The sequence below is a fragment of the Cynocephalus volans genome, chromosome 1, assembly GCF_027409185.1.
Source record: "Cynocephalus volans isolate mCynVol1 chromosome 1, mCynVol1.pri, whole genome shotgun sequence".
Lineage (NCBI taxonomy): Eukaryota > Metazoa > Chordata > Mammalia > Dermoptera > Cynocephalidae > Cynocephalus > Cynocephalus volans.
Genome location: NC_084460.1, coordinates 237,843,211 through 237,860,060, shown reverse-complemented (window position 1 = coordinate 237,860,060; position 16,850 = coordinate 237,843,211). Strand labels below are relative to the sequence as shown.

Genomic DNA, 16,850 nt, shown 5'->3' with positions numbered 1-16,850 from the left:
CATGGTGTTAATAATGCCAAGGTCCAGGGTTTGAACCCTGTACCAGCCAGCCACCAAAAAAAGAAAGAAAGAAAAATGGTGTAAATTACCCAGTTTTGGATATTCTGTTATAAGCATCAGAAATGGACTAATACACATTACTGTGATAGCCTAGAAAACCATAGTAATCACAGTGAAAAGCAGTGACTTAGAAACCTGTGGAGGTGGCAGAGCAGGATTTGACCCCTTCTAAAGCCCATTTTCCAGATAATTGTTTTTATTTGACCTGTCTGGCAGTTTCTCAGAAAACCTCTCATGAAGCTTGTGTTATTTGGCCTGATTCAGATCTCATTAGGTATGTTTGTCAAAATGATCAGTGGCAATTGTTAACATCACAGCTGCTTGAGTCAATGCAATAGTTTGAATATGTCCCCCAAAAGCAAGCTTTGGAAACTGAATCCCCAATGCAACAGAGTGATTAGGCCATGAGGGTGGAGTGAATGGATTAATACCATTATGGCAAGATTAGGTTTGTTATTGTGGGAATGGATTAGTTATAAAAGGGGGGAGTTGGCTCCCTTTTTTTCTCTATCCTGCCCTCTCTTTGCCCTTTTGCCATATGATGCCTTTTACTATGTTATGATGCAGCTAGAAGGCCCTTGCCAGATGCTGGCATCTTGATTTTTTATTTCCCAGCCTACAGAACTGTGAGTTAGCTAATAAATTTTTGTTCATTATAAATTACCTAGTCTCAGGTATACTGTTATAGCAACACAAGACAGATTAAGATAGGCAGTGATAACAGTTGGGGGCAAACAACCAACTAACCAAAAAACGTAAGAGAAATAGTTGGGAAATGAGATGTCTATAGGGGGCTTTGGAAAGTTCCTGATATATTTTGGGAATCTAGGAGGCCAAATGCATACATAGAGCTATACATGTGCCCAAGAAACACGTGAAAGTATCTGAAGCTCTCATCTCTGACTGACTGAAGCTCTGTACAAGAATAAAATAAAGGCTAAGACAGAGTTGTAAACTGCCTGCCTGAGCATTGAAGGATGTCTCAAAACTCATAAAGATCCCCTTGGCAAATTCTGGAAGATCTGTTAGTTCAGTCATTTAAGGAAATCTCTGTCCAGTCATTAGCTGATGACTAAGCTAACCAAGCAGAGACTTCAGTGGCCACATATGACAAAGAATACAGACTTTACAGAATTAGTTCAGGAAAGTTACTAAACAGACAGCAACAGCAACAACAAACTTTGGGTGTGTGTGGGAATCTGATTTCCAGAATTGTCACATATTTAAAATGTACACTTTTAAACAAAAATTATGTGGCTTAAAAAGAAATAAGAAAGTATGGCCCAAACACAAGAGAAACAGTTTCAATAGAAACTGTCTCTGGGAGGGGGGGAAGGGATAAGAATGTTATATAAATGGAATAAGTCTGGCCAGTTAGCTGAGTTGGTTAGAGCATGGTCAGGGGTGCTCAAGGTTAAGGTCAAGGGTTCAATCCCTGTACTGTCCAGCTGCCAAGAAGGAAAAAAAAGAAAAAAAAAGAAAAGAAACTGTCCCTGAGGAAGCCCAGAAGTTGGACCAACTAGACAAAAACTTTTATAAATTTTCAGCTACTGTAAGTATGTTCAAAGAACTAAAAAATATGTCTAAAGAAACACAGGAAAGTATTAAGAATGCTGTCTCATCAAATAAAGAATATCTATAAAGAGAAAGAAATTGTAAAAAGGAACCAAATCGAAAATTTGGAGTTGAAAAGCATAATAACTGAAATGATAAATTCACTAGAGGAGTTCAATAGCAGATTTGAGCTTGCAGAAGAAATAATTAGAGAACTTGAAGATAAATCAATTGAGATAATTCAGCCTAAAGATAATTAGAAAGGAAAAAAAAGAAAAAAATGAAGAAAAATGAGCAGATCCTCATAGAAATATAGGACACAAGCAAGTATACCAACATAAATATAATGTGAGTCCTGGAAGGAAAAGAGCAGAGAAAGGGACAGAAAAAAATATTTGAAGAAATAATGACCAAAGACATTCCAAATTTGATAAAAAGCATTCATCTACACTTTTAAGAAGCTCAGCTATACTCTAAATAAGGTAAACTCAAAGAGATCCATAGCCAGACAGATCGTGATCAATCTGTCAAAAGCCAGAGACAGAGAAAATCTTGAAAGCAGCAAGAGAGAAATGAGTTATCACGTAAAAGTGATCCTCAATAAGATTAACAGCACATTTCTCATAAGAAATTATGGACTCCGGAGGTAGCATGTTAACATATTCAAAATACTGAAAGAAAAAGACTTCAAAAATTCTATGTCCAGCAAAACTATTATCCAAAAATGATGGAGAAATTTAGAGATTTCTGGGTATATAGAAACTGAGTAAATTCATTGCTAGCAGGCCTATCCTACAAGAAATACTGAAAGAAGCTCTTCAGACAATAATGAAAAGAAACTAGATAATAACTCAAATATACATGAAAAAATAAAGAGCACTGATGAAGTAAGCATAGGTAAATATAAAAGACAGTGTAAATGTATATTGTAACTCCTTTCTTCTTCTGATTTAAAAGACAACTGAGAAATATAATTATAAATCTGTGTCAATGGGCATACAGTATATAAAGATGTAATTTGTATGACAGCACAAAAAAGAGGTGAGGGAGTGGAACTATATAGAAGTTTTTGTAAACTCTTCAGACTAAGTTGGCATTATTATCACTAAATTGTTATAAACTAGGATGTTTATTTAATCTCCAGGACAACCATATTAAAAAAACAAAACAAAACAAAACCTAAAAACATTTTAGTAAAAGAAAGGACAAGGGAATTAAAATGATACAATGGAAAATATTTAACATAGAAGAAGGCAGTAATGGAGGAATAGAGGAATAAAAAAGCCATAAGACATATAGAAAACAAAAAAAGCAAATAACAAAATGCAAAATGGCAAACATAAATCTTACCTTATCAGTAATTACATTAAATATTAATCAATTATATATTCCAGTTAAAAGACTAAAATGGGTGGAATGGATTTAAAAAATCATGAAACTATATCTTGTTTATAAGAGATTCACTTTAGGTTCAAAGACACAAATAGGTTGAAGTTAAAAGGATGGATAAAGATATATCATGTGAACAGTAACCAAAAGAGAGCTGAAGAGGCTATACTAATATCAGACAAAATAGTCTTTAGACAAAAGTTGTTGACAGAGACAAAGAACATTTTATACTGATAAAATGGTAAATCTATCAAGAAAATATAATAATTATAAACATATATGCACCTGACAACAGAGCCCTAAAACACATGAAGCAAAACCTGACAGAATTGAAGGAAGAATTAGACAATGCAATAATAATAATTGGAGACTTTAAAACCACACTTTTAATAATATATAGAAGAGCAACAAGGAAATAGAAGACTTGAAAAATGCTGTTCACCAAAAAGACCTAGCAGACATCTGTACAACACTACACCCAACAAAAGCACAATATACATTTCTCTCAAATGCACATGAAACATTCTTCAGGATAAACCATATGATAGATCATAAATCAAGTCTTTATAAATTTAAAAGCATACAAAGCATACAAAATATATCCTCCAATCACAATAGGATGAAATTAGAGGTCAATAACAGAAAACAAAAGGGGGGGATTCACAAATATTTGGAAATTAAACAACACACTCCTAAATATAAAATTGGTGAAAAAAGAAATCACAAGGGAAATTAGAAAATACTTTGAGATGAATGCAAATGAAAATACAACATACCACAATTTGTGGAATACACACACACAGAGAAAGAGAGAAGGAGAGATTGAGATTTTTTTTTTCTTTTCTTTTTTTTCCTTGGTGGCTGTCCAGCAAGGAGTTCCGAATGCATGACCTTGGTGTTACAAGGCTGCACTCTAACCAACTGAGCTAACTGGCCAGGCAGAGATTTATTTTCAAAAAATTGGTTTATGTGATTATGGAAGCTGGCAAGTCTAAAATCCATATAGCAAGCTGACAGGCTGGAGATTCAGGTAAGAGTTGATGTTGCAGTCTTGAGTGTGAAGGTTGAAAACACACAGAATTTCTATGTTGCAGACTGGAGACAGAATTCATTCTTTTGGAAACCCCAGTCTTTGCTTTTAAGGCCTTCAGCTAATTGGATGAGACCTACTCACATTATGGAGTCAATTGATTTTACCTAACATGAACTGATTGTAAATGTTAATCATCTAAAAAATACCTTTACAGCAGTATGTAAACTAATGTCTGACCAAACAACTAATTGCCATTATCTAATCAAGTTGATACATAAACTTAACCATTACAATATGTTTTTAAAAGACACAAGATCTCAAATAAGTAACATAACATTACACCTCAAGGAACTAGAAAAAGAAGAGCAAAGAAAACCCAAAGCAATAAAAGAAAGAAAATAATAGAGATTAGAGGGAAATAAATTAAATGAAGAATAGAAAAGCAATAGAGAAAATCAATAAAACCCAAACTGGTTATTTGGAAAAATCAACAAAATTGACAAACCATTGTCTAGACTGACCAAGAGAAAAAGAGAGAAGACTTAAATTACTAAAATCAGGAATAAAAGAGGGGACATTAGTACTGACCTTACAGAAACAGAAAAGATTATGAGGGAACACTATCAACAGTGTATGACAAAAAATTAGGTGACCTAGATGAGATAGGCAAATTCCTAAAATGACACTAACTACTAAAACCAACTTAAGAAGAAATTAAAAAATTGAATAGGCCTAGAACAAGAGGTTGAATTAGTAATTGAAGAACTTCCCACAAAGCAAAGCTCAGGACCAGATGGCTTTACTGGTGAATTCTACTAAATGTTTAATGAAGTATTAATACCAATCCTTCTCAAACTCTAAAAAAATTGAAAAGCTTTGTAATATAATTTGAAGTTGGGAAGTTTCATGCCTCCTGCTTTATTTTTTTTGCTCAGATTGCTTTGGCTATTAGCGGTCTTTTGTTTTTCCTCATGAATGTTAGGGTTGCTTTTTCTATTTCTGTGAAGAATGTCATTGATACTTTGATGGGGATTACATTGAATCTGTAGATTGCTTTGGGTAGAATGGACATTTTCACGATGTTAATTTGTCTAATGTAAGAACATGGTATGTCTTTCCACCTTTTTGTCCTCTTTAATTTCTTTCAATAATGTTTTGTAGTTCTTATTTTCACATCCTTGCTTAAATTGATTCCTAGCTATTTTATTTTTTGGTGACTATTATAAATGGGCTTCCTTTCTTGATTTCTTTTTCTGCTAGTTTGTTATTGGAATATAAAAACACTACTGATTTTTGGTTATTGATTTTGTACCTGCAACATTACTGAAAATGTTAATCAGCTCTAAGAGTTTTTTTGGTAGTCTTTCTATATATAAGAGCATGTCAGTGGAGAATCAAGATGGTGGAATAGGCAGTCTGCAGCCTCTCTCTCTCCCACAATCAACCAATTTACAACTATTAAAAAGCAAAAACTGCCAGGCTGGGGCCGCCGGAACTCAGGGGAAGAGGAGGAGAGACCCAGAGTTCATGAAGACAGGAAAAGTTGTGATGAGAGAAAGAAGGGACTCCTCCAACCATTTTGAGCCACAGCCATTTTAAGGCTGGCCCTGGTGAGCACATGGAGCAAGATCTGGCAAAAACCGCAGCTGTGCCCTTTGTGTGAAGTTGCTTGGAGACTGCAGGGAATAAGAGGGCCAGTGGCCCCAGGCTAGTGAAACCACTGACAGGATTCCTGTGGACCCATATAGGAGTGAGGAGCCACAGACAACTGGAAAAAGGAGCCACTCAAAGGTTGGTGAGTCATTGCAAGGGACTGGCACATGGCCTAACCCATGGGAAGTGTTTGGAATGTGGGGGATGGCAGACACTGGCCCATGGGGGGAACATTAGGGCATAGCAAGGACAGCAATCAGCTGATTGTCCCTCCAATCAGCACACGCCCATTCAGTGGAGACTGGTTAGGAACATAGAACTTCAGGGGATGCAGTTTGCTGAAAACACTCAGGCCCAGACCAGAGTGTCCACACAACTCAGATGTACCAGATCTCACAAGACCCAGAAGTACTTAAAAGGTCAACAATTAAAACCTGAGCTGCACAAAAAGCCTTCCCCAGAGAATCAGCAGCAAAGCAGCAATTTAGCTCAACCATAAGTCTCAAGTGCTGGTCCCCACAGGAAGTTCCCCTATTTTAGAAGTAAGCAAAGAACAACAAGTTAGTTCCAGTGCAGAGTTTAAGTGGTGGGGGTAACTAATGATCCAACACAGAACTGAAAGAAAACACAAAAAACCCACAGACCAGAGACAAAGTTCTGATATTAACCAGTAAAGGTCTAACACCACCAAAGAATACCTGTAAAACCTAGAAGAATCGTAAGCCCCTTGGGCTCCTGAGATGGGGTTAGAGGGTGCCCAAGGGCCTCAGCCACATCTTCCTGATGTTTGCATCCAGCCCAGCAATGACTGGTCTGCTGCTGGAAGTCTCCTGGGCTCCCAAGCTGAGGGGGGGTGGAGACAGTGGCTAAGGGCCTCAGCCATGCACCCCCCCAACATCCACATCCAGCCTGGCAACAACTGGCCCATTTCCAGAAGCCCCCTGGACCCCCAAGCTGGGGTGAGGAGGTTTGAGGGCTTCAGCCACTCCCCCTAATATTTGCATCCAGCCCAGTGACAACCGAGCTGCTGGTTGTCAGCTGGACCTCAGCCCCAGCCCCCCAACCTCTGCAGCCAGGCCAGTGAAGGAGCTAATCATGAGCCATGCCCACCCCCAATCCCCACCTCCATCTCCCTCCCCTGCCTCCCCTCCACTGCTCTGCAACAATGTCTTAGAATGTAAAAAGAAAAGATCATGTTGTCTACAAACAGGGACAGTTTGACTTCATCCTTTCCAATCTGGATGCCCTTTATTTCTTTCTCTTGCCTGATTGCTCTGGCTAGTATTTCCAGTACTATGTTAAGTAGAAGTGGTGAGAGTGGGCATCCTTGTCTGGTTCCCATTCTTGTCTTGTTCCCATTCAGGTGATATTGGCGATTGGTTTGTTGTATATGGCTTTTATTGTGTTAAGATGATTTCCTTCTATACCGAATTTGATGAAAATATCATGAAGGGATGTTGAATTTTGTTGAATCTTTTTCTGCATCTGTTGAGATAATCGCGTGGTTTTCTTCCTTGATTTTGTTGATGTGGTGTATCACATTTATTGACCTGCATATGTTGAACCATCTTGCATCCCTAGGATGAATCCCTCTTGATCATGATGTATAATTTTTTTGATGTGTTGCTGTATTCTGATTGCTAATATTTTGTTGAGGATTTTTCCATTTATGTTCATCAAGGATTTTGACTTGTAATTTTATTTATTTATTTATTTTTGTTTACTACTGGCATAAAAACAGACACTTGGATCAATGGAACAGAATAGAAAACCCAGGAATCAACACACATGCTTACAGCCAACTGATCTTCGACAAAGGGAACAAGAACATACATTGGGGAAAAGACTACCTCTTCAATAAATGGTGCTGGGAAAATTGGACATCCATATGCAGAAGAATGAAAGTGTACCTGTATCTCTCACTGTATACCAGCATCAACTCAAAATGAATTAAAGACTTAAATATAGATCCCAAAACATAAAATTACAAAAAGAAAACAGGGGAAACACTCCAGGATGTAGGACTGGGCAGACATTTTATGAATAAGACTCCAAAAACAAAGCAACAAAATAAAAAATAAACAAATGGGATTATATCAAACTGAAAAGCTTCTGCACAGCAAAGGAAACAATCAGCAGAGCAGAAAGACAACCTATGGAATGGGAGATAATATTTGCAAACTCTATATTCAACAAGGGATTAATATCCAGAATATATAAGGATGTCAATCAACTATACAGTTAAAAAAACAGTAATCCAATTAAAAATGGGCAAAGGAACTGAATAGACACTTTTCTTTTTTTGTGTGTGTGTGTGTTTTTCGTGACCGGTACTCAGCCAGTGAGTGCACCGGCCATTCCTATATAGGATCCGAACCCGCGGCGGGAGCGTCGCTGCGCTCCCAGCACTGCACTCTCCCAAGTGCGCCATGGGCTTGGCCCATAGACACTTTTCAAAGGAAGACATACAAATGGCCAACAGGTTCCTGAAAAAATGCTCAGCATCACTAATCATCAGGGAAATACAAATCAAAAGCACATTGAGGTATCGTCTCACAGAGTTAGACTGGCCATTATTAAAAAGAGCAAGAATAACAAATGGTGGTGAGGATGTGGGGAAAGGGAAACTCTTCTACACCACTGGTGTGACTGTAAACTAGCAGTATGGAAGTTTCAGTGTGGAAGTTTCTCAAACAACTACTAATAGAACTACCATATGATCCAGCAATCCCACTACTAGGTATATATCCAAGGGAATGGAAATCATCATGTTGAAGGGATACCTGGACTCCCATGTTCATTGCAGCTCTATTTACAGTAGCCAAGATATGGAAACAACCTAAATGTCCATTGACAGATGATTGGATAATGAAAATGTGGTATATATATGCAATGGAATACTACTCAGCCATAAAAAAGAATGAACTTCTGCCATTGGCAGCAAAATGGATGAGCCTGGAGAAAATGATCTTAAGTGAAATAAGGCAGACACAGAAAGAAATACTGCATGTTCTCACTCATAACTGGGTGCTAAGAAAAGAAAAGAAAGAAAGAAGGAAGGAAGGAAGGAAGGAAAGAAAGAAAGAAAGAAAGAAAGAAAGAAAGAAAGAAAGAAAGAAAGAAAGAAAGAAAGAAAGAGAAAGAAAGAAGACCGCACAAAGCTAAGGATACTTGAGATGGGGGGAAGGGAGGGAGCAAGGTAGGGGAGTGATAGGTCATGTGGTGGGCATGGGAACGATTATGATTTGTAATGAATATGCTAATAATAATAATAATAATAGAAGAGGAAGGAACACTTCCCAACTCATTCTGTGAGGTCAATATTACCCTGATACCAGAGATAGAGACATCAGACAGACACATCACAAGACAAGAAAACTACAAACCAATATCCCTTATGGATATAGATGCAAAAATCCTCAACAAACACTGGTAAACTAAATCCAGCAACATGGAAAAAGGATTATACACCATGACCAATTGGGATTTATCTTAGGAATGCAAGGTTAGTTTAATGTCTGATAAACAATTAATTTAATTCACCATATCAATAAAATAAAGGACAAGACTACATAATTATCTCAGTAGACACTGAAAAAACATTTGACAAATCCAACATTGATTCATAATAAAAACAACAAACAAGGGATAGAAGGGAATTCCCTTAACCTAATAAAGGGCATCAATGAAGAACCCACAGCTAATATCATACTTGATGGTGAAAGACTGAAAGTTTTTCCCTGAGGATGAGGAACAAGACAAGGATGTGCACACTTTTGTCACTTTTATTTAATATTGTACTGGAAGTTCTAGCCAGAGCAGTTAGGCAAGCAAAACAAAAAGTATCCAGATTGGAAAGGAAGAAGTAAAACTGTCTGTATTCACAGATGACATGATATTCTATATAAAGAATTCTAAAGAATTCACTAAAAAATTATTAGAACTAATATAGTTCAGTAAAGCTGAAGGATAAATGACCAATTTACAAAATTCAATTATATTTCTATATACTTGCAATGAACAATCTGATAATGAAATTAAGAAAGCATTCCATTTAATATAGTGTCAAAAATACATAATAATAAATTTTTCTTTCTAAGAAAAATACTTAGGAATAAGCAAAATTTATACTCTGAAAAACTAAAAACATGATTGAAAGAAATTAAGGATCTAAATAAATGGAAAGACAGCCGATGTTGATGGATTAGAAAACTTAATATTGTTAAGATGGCAGTACTTCCTAAATTGATCTACAGATTCACCACAATCCCTATCAAAATCCTACCTGGCTTTTTTGTTGAAAGTGACAAGCTGATTCTAAAATTCAAATGGAAATACAAGGGACCCAGAATAGCTAAACCAATCTTAAATCAGAAGAACTATGTAGGAGGATTCACATTTCATGATATCAAAACTTAACTACAGTGCTATGGTCATCAAGACAGTGTGGTACTGACATAGGCTAGACATATACATAAATGGAATAGAAATAATGAAATAAACCCCTGTGTCTGTAGTAAATTGATTTTGACAAGGGTGCCAAGACAATGCAATTGGGAAAGAATAGTATTTTTAACAAATGGTGCTGAGATAACTGGTTATTCACATGCAAAAAAAGTAAATTTGGACTCCATACATCACACCATATACAAATATTAATTTAAAATGTACTATATCCCTAAATATAAAAGCAAAAACTATAAACTCTAAGAAGAAAACTTAGATGTAAATCTTTGTGATCTTGGATTCAGCAACAGTTTCTTAGATTTGACACCCAAAGCATAATTAAATCAAGAAAAATAGATTTTTGGCCTTCATCAAATTAGAAACTTTTTCTTAACTAATTGTGTCTGCAGTTACTCTACTGAAGATCTGAGATGTCAAAGAGGAGGATTCACATTGTGCACTACACAGCTCTCTGACATCTTGCTTTCCTGCCATCATTGCCAAAGCCTGCTCACCCACTGTTTACTTTGTGGGGAGCAGTTCCTGCCAGTGTGAGCTGTTTGCTCTACCAAACCTCTTTAGAATTCTGGTGAATTTAAACTTTCTTCACTTTATTGCACATCTTAGAGAACTGGAATGAATCTTGGGTCAGAGAAAGATATTTACATGCCTAATGATATGTTAATTAAAAGGCAGATGGTTTAACTTAGAGGCCATTGTTTGGTTAGTCTCTGATTGCAAGTAACACAAATTAAGTTGAGCTGGTTTAGGCAAGAGAAAGGAAATTTGTTACAAGGCTATACGAATGTACTGGTGAGGACTCTTTGGTTGCAAGTGACTAATCTAATTCATAGAAGTTAAAACAAAAGGAGAATATTTTGGCTCACATACCCGGGATTTCAGATAAAACTTGATCTAGGATCCTGTTGTGCTTCTTAGCTTTGCTTGGTTTTATTCTGCAAGCAGAGCCTTGGTATGTGGTAGGCAAGATAGTGCCTGTGGTTCTAACTTACACTTTTTTCTATTTTCTGGAGAGAATGGCAACATAAGCGTGCCAATTTCAGAAACAAAGTTGGTGAAGGTTCAGGTATATGGTATCCAGTGGGGCAAGTTGTAAATGGGGCCAGTTAAGGTATCTGCCCAATGCCAGTTGCTGTGGGCCTTCACTGGAGCCTTATCATGTGGTTTGTGTGATGTTTTGCATGTGCAGCTTCCAAAATTGACTCTGGCTTTCTAGGAGATTCAGTAGGCTACCTAATATCCCTTAATGAATTCCTTTTTTGCTTAAACTAGTTAAAGTGAGTTTGGTTGTTAATAATTAAGAACCTCGATTGATTAAAAGAGTAAGAGTATTTCTCTGAGGAGAGCCGTTAATAGCTCCATTGTGTTGTTTAGGTGCTTTTGAATTTGTATAACAGAATATCCAGCTCAATCATGTTCAAAAAATAAGGAAATTTATTCACTCATATAAGAAAAACTTCAGGCTTCAGGTTGGGTTGAATAGCGGCATAGTGAGATCATCATTACCCCAGGTTTTTCCTTTGTTTCTTTTTTGCAGTTCACAGTGACAGCTTCATCCAAGGCTGGTTCCTCTTGTGGTCATGGAATGGCTACCTATCTGTTCTTCTTGCTTACTTGTTCAAATCTAGCTTAAAAGCTTCTTGGATGTCTTTCCCAGAAGAACAAGGCAGAATGTTTCTACAAATCACAAATAAAGCTCTTATCCTCTTTCTTGGCTTATTAGAGAAATAATTATTGGCAAGGGAGATGCAAGTATTCTTAAACTAATTAGGCCCACCCAGGACTATAATCAGTTCTCCAGTCTCCATTGCTGCTTCTTAGTGGGAAAGATGTTGAATAGAGTCAATCACAATGTCTACAACACTGAAAGATGATCATCCCCAAATTTATCCATTTATTAAGTTAGCCACTTGGTTAACTTTGAAAAATGCTTTTATAACAACCTGTTGAGATACGTATTATTGATTTCAACTTTAAAGATGAGGATACTGAGTTTCCGAGAAGTTAAATGACTTGCTTAAGTTTACACAGTAAGAAAATGTCCAAGCAGGGACTCAAATCTATGTCTTCTGATTTCAGTACCTTGTATTTTTTCCACTTAATCCCAGCTGTTCTTAAGATAATAAGAATAAATTAAATATTTGAAACAATTTCCAGGTGTCCTGCCAATATAGAAGTTTCTAAGAAAAAATATCATTTAAACTCTTCCTGAATGTCTTTAATAATCATTTTTTAAATTTATTAGGAATAACTAAGAAGAACTTTGAAGAAGATCAAACTCCCTATCCACCTCTTCTACCTAGCAAAGTAGATCTACAGCAGGTCACCATAATTCCACACAATGAATGGAAAAGAATTCAAGATAGCCTGGACAGTTTGACAAGAAAAGCAGCATGCCTTCGTGCAGAAAGAAAGGCAAAGAAAGAAATGCATTTACGATCCCAAGAAGTGGTGAAGCATTGGACTAATACATATGCAGTAAGTAGTAACCATTTAAGAGTACAAGTTCACTGAAAACTTACTCTTTTTTCTTAACATTCTCTTGTACTTTTTTAATAAATATTTTTATGTGTAAAACATCATAAAAATGCATCAGAACATCTCAACAGCTTTATTTAGGTATAAGTGACATACAATAAACTGGACATATTTAAAGTTTGATAAGTTTTGACATATGTATATAACCCTGAAACCATCATTACTATTAAGATAATGAACTTATTCATCACCCAAAAGTTTCCTCATGCCCTGTTTTACTCCCTGTCACTCTTCCCCTCTGCTCCTCTCCATCCCTAGGCAACCACTGATCCGCTTTCTTCTATTATTGATTTCACTCAGCACAATTCCATTGAAATTTATTCATGTTGTTGTGTGCCTCTATTTTGCATTCATTTTTATTGCCAAGTCGTGTTCTATTGCATAGATATACCATAATTTGTTCATCTGGTCACTTGTTGATGGTTTGACATCAACCAAATGCTGACATTTGAGTTGTTTCCATTTTGGGGGCTATTACAAATAGAACTGCTGTGGACATTCATGTATATGTCTATGTATGGACATATGCTTCCATTTCTCTAGAGTAAATATCTTGATGTAAAATGGCTGAATTATATGATAAGTGTATATTTAACTTAGTAAGAAACTTCCAAAAGTGTTTTTCAAAGTTGTTGTAATTTTACATTCCCACCAGTAGTGTATGAGAGTCCTAATTCCTCTGTATTCTCACCAATACTTGGTATGGTCAGTCTTTTTAATTATACACATTCTAATAGGTATGAAGTATCTCATTATAGTTTTAATTTGAATTTTCTAATTACAAATGATGTTAAACATCTTTTGGGGAACTTATTTTCCACCTGTATATCTTCTGTGGTGAAGTGTCTGTTCAAATCTTTTTGCCCATTTTAAAATTATGTTTGTTTTCTTAATATTGAGTTTAGAGAATTTAAAAAATATATTCTCAATACAAGTCCTTTATTAGGTATTTGATTTGAAATATTTCCTCTCAGTCTGTGTCTTGACTTTTCATTTCCTTACCATGTCTTTCAAAGAGCAGAAGTTTTTAATTTTAGTGAAGTTGAGTTTATCAGTTTTTAGTGTGTGACTCTTTTAGTGGCTTATCTAAGAAATCTTTACCTAACCCAAGATCACAAAAATTTTCTCTTGTTTTTTCTTCTAAAAGTTTTAAAATTTTAGGTTTCATATATAGGTCTATGGGCCATTCCTTTTTTTTGTGGCTGGCCAGTCTATGGGCCAGTTTTAATTAATTTTATATGTTGTGAGGTATTGATTGAATTTTGTTGTTGTTGTTGTTTTTGCATATGAGTATCCAATTGTTCCAGCATAATTTGTTGAAAAGACTATTCTTTCTTCACTGAATTGCCTTTGAACTTTAGTTGAAAATTCAGTATGTGGAGAAATTTCTGGACTATCCATTCTGTTCCATAGATCTGTTCATCTGTCTTTATAACAATAATGTACTGTCTTGACTATGGTAGATTTAATAATGTCTTGAAATAAAGTAGTATGAATCTTTCAACTTTGTTCTTTTTCAAAGTTGTTTTGGTTATTCTAGGTCCTTTGCACTTCGTTTTGAATTTTAAAATCAGCTTATCGATTCCTACACAAAAAAAAAGCCAGCTGGGATTTTGATTGGGATCGTGTTGACTCTCTAGATCAATTTGGAGAGAATTTACATCTTGACAGTATTGAGTCTTCTGACCCATGAACACACTCTCTCTCTCCATTTACTTAGGTCTTAATTTCTGTCAGCAATATTTTATAGTTTTCAGTACATAGATCTTATATATACATATATATGTACACTCATATTTATCCCTATTTCATATTTTAATGCTATAGTAAATGGTACTTTTTAAAAAGTTTCAATTTGCTATTGTTAGCTGTAAGAATACAATTCATTTTTTTCTATTTTGATCTTGTATCCTGGACCGTTGCTAACCTCATTTGTTCATTCTAGCAGCTTTTTTGTACTTTCCATCAGATTTTCTACATAGATACATGGCATCAGAGAATAAAGATGTTTTACTCCCTTCTTTCCAATCTAGATGTCTTTTATTTATTTTTCTTGACTTATACTAGCAAGAACCTCCAATACAATGTCGAATAAATACAGTGAGAGTGGATATTCTTGCCTTTTTACTGATCTTAGGGGGAACATATTCGTTCTTTCACCTTTAAGTGATGCTAAGTGTAAATTTTTTGTAGATGTCTCTAATCAAATTGAAGAAATTGCCTTCTATCCCTAAATTATTGAGTTTTTTGGTTATTTTAAAATCAGGAACAGATGTTGGATATTTTAAGTGCCTTTTCTTGGTGTCTATTGAGATGAGCAAGTTTTTATTTTCCAGTTTGTTAATATTGTAAATTATATTGATTGATTTTCAAATATTTAACTAAGCTTGCACTCCTAAGGAACCCCTCTATTGGCCATGATGTATTATCCTTTTGATGACTTCAGTTTTCTAAATGTTGTTAATTTTTACGTCTATGTTCATGAGGAATAGTGGTCTATAGTTTTCTTGAAGTGTTTTTGTCTGGTTTTGATATCAGAGTAATGCTGTTTATTGTTATGATGTAGGATTGCACAGAAAGACAGAGGACTTGAAACTATCAGAAACCAAGACAGCTTCTCTTCATCTGCCTCTGAATTGTCTGTTTGTCCTCTCCATCTCTGGAACTACATAGTGTCTTTGCTGTGCTTCTCTCTGCCTCTGCTAGATTCCCTCTACCTAAGATATATAGTAGACCAGTCTAGTTCCATAGGCATGAATGGGAAACAGCTTTAAAGTGAGAAGGTGTCCCCTGACTCCTTTTATTATCTTTTATAATCCTGGGGAGAAATGCTGGGAAAAGGTGACACACTCCCCCAACTTTCCTACATCATTTGAAGCACTGAGAAACAGGCTTATTTCCTATTTTCTAACAGAATTGTTAAAACTCTAGGTAAGCATGAGTTTTGCATATAGAGTTCTCACTGTTTTCTTTTTTAAAATATTGCATTGTTTCCTTACTTTGTTGCAATTTACATAATTTATCTTTGGGAAGGGGCATAGAAAGCTTGTGGTACCTTGCTGTAGGAACAATGTTTGTAATTTCTTAATTCTCTTTTTTTCAAGAAGAGGGAAAAATTATATCATGCCTGATATCATATATGTAACATATGACATTCTGAAAAAGGCAAAACTATAGGGAAAGAAAACAGATCAGTGGTTGCTAGGGGCTGCTGGTAGGGGCAGTAATTGACTATAATGAGGCATGAGGGATTATTGGGGGGAGGATGGAACTGTTCTATAAATGACTGTACACATTTTTAAAACTGTACAGTAAAAGGGCATATGTAAATTATAATCTAAAAAACTTGATTTTAAAAGTGCCCCTGGTACATAAAGGGATGGGGGGAGTGGGATATACCCTCTGTTTTTTTTTTTTAACACAGAAGTAGCACACTATACATATTTTACACCTCCATGGGTGTTAAGAAGAATAAATGAAGATCCATCTTACCAGCAGCAAGAGTTACTATAAACCCATAGTAGTTAAAATTGTGATATTGACACAGAGATTGGCAATATAAGAGGTTATAAGAGAGAGCCTAGAAACAAACCTATGTTATATATGGGAACTTGACAAATGACAGAAATGTCATAGCAAATCAGAAGGGAAAGGATAGGAATTTAATAATTTATATTGGGATAATTGGCATATGAAAGAGATTAAATTACCTCCCAATGGTACAGAATACAGAAAAATGAATTTCAGCTGGGTTAAGACCTAAATTTAAAAAACAAAACTGTGAAACTTTTAACATAAATCATAGAATATCTTCAGGATATCGGGGTAAGTAAGGTTTTCTTAAGACATAGAAAGTATTACCAGTGAAGGAGAAGAAAGACCTCATCTGACATGGGACACAGTAGATTCCTTAGAGGTGTAGAAGAGCATATAAAATATGCTACTATTAGTTTTTTAAAGGAACATAAGTAATATGATATATATTTACTATGTAAGTATAAAGGGAGACTTTGGAAGTAAACACAAGAAACTAAGAGTGGTTGTCTTAGAGTGAGAAGAGATTGCAGGTGGAAGTTAGTGTTGGAGATAGACATTCACCATATACCTCTATAATATTTTGGGGTTTTGAACCACGTAAATGTGTTACCTACTTAAA

At 35.6% G+C, this 16,850-nt stretch overlaps 1 protein-coding gene across 1 annotated transcript in view; it reads left to right on the top strand.

Annotated features, from left to right (window-relative positions):
* The window catches only part of CFAP210 (cilia and flagella associated protein 210), a 36,246-nt gene that overhangs the window by 2,144 nt on the left and 17,252 nt on the right, over positions 1–16,850 (top strand). Inside the window, exon 2 of the mRNA XM_063085762.1 lies at positions 12,402–12,634. Within this exon, the coding sequence (XP_062941832.1) occupies positions 12,402–12,634 (233 nt within the window). The remainder of the gene's footprint in view (positions 1–12,401; positions 12,635–16,850) is intronic.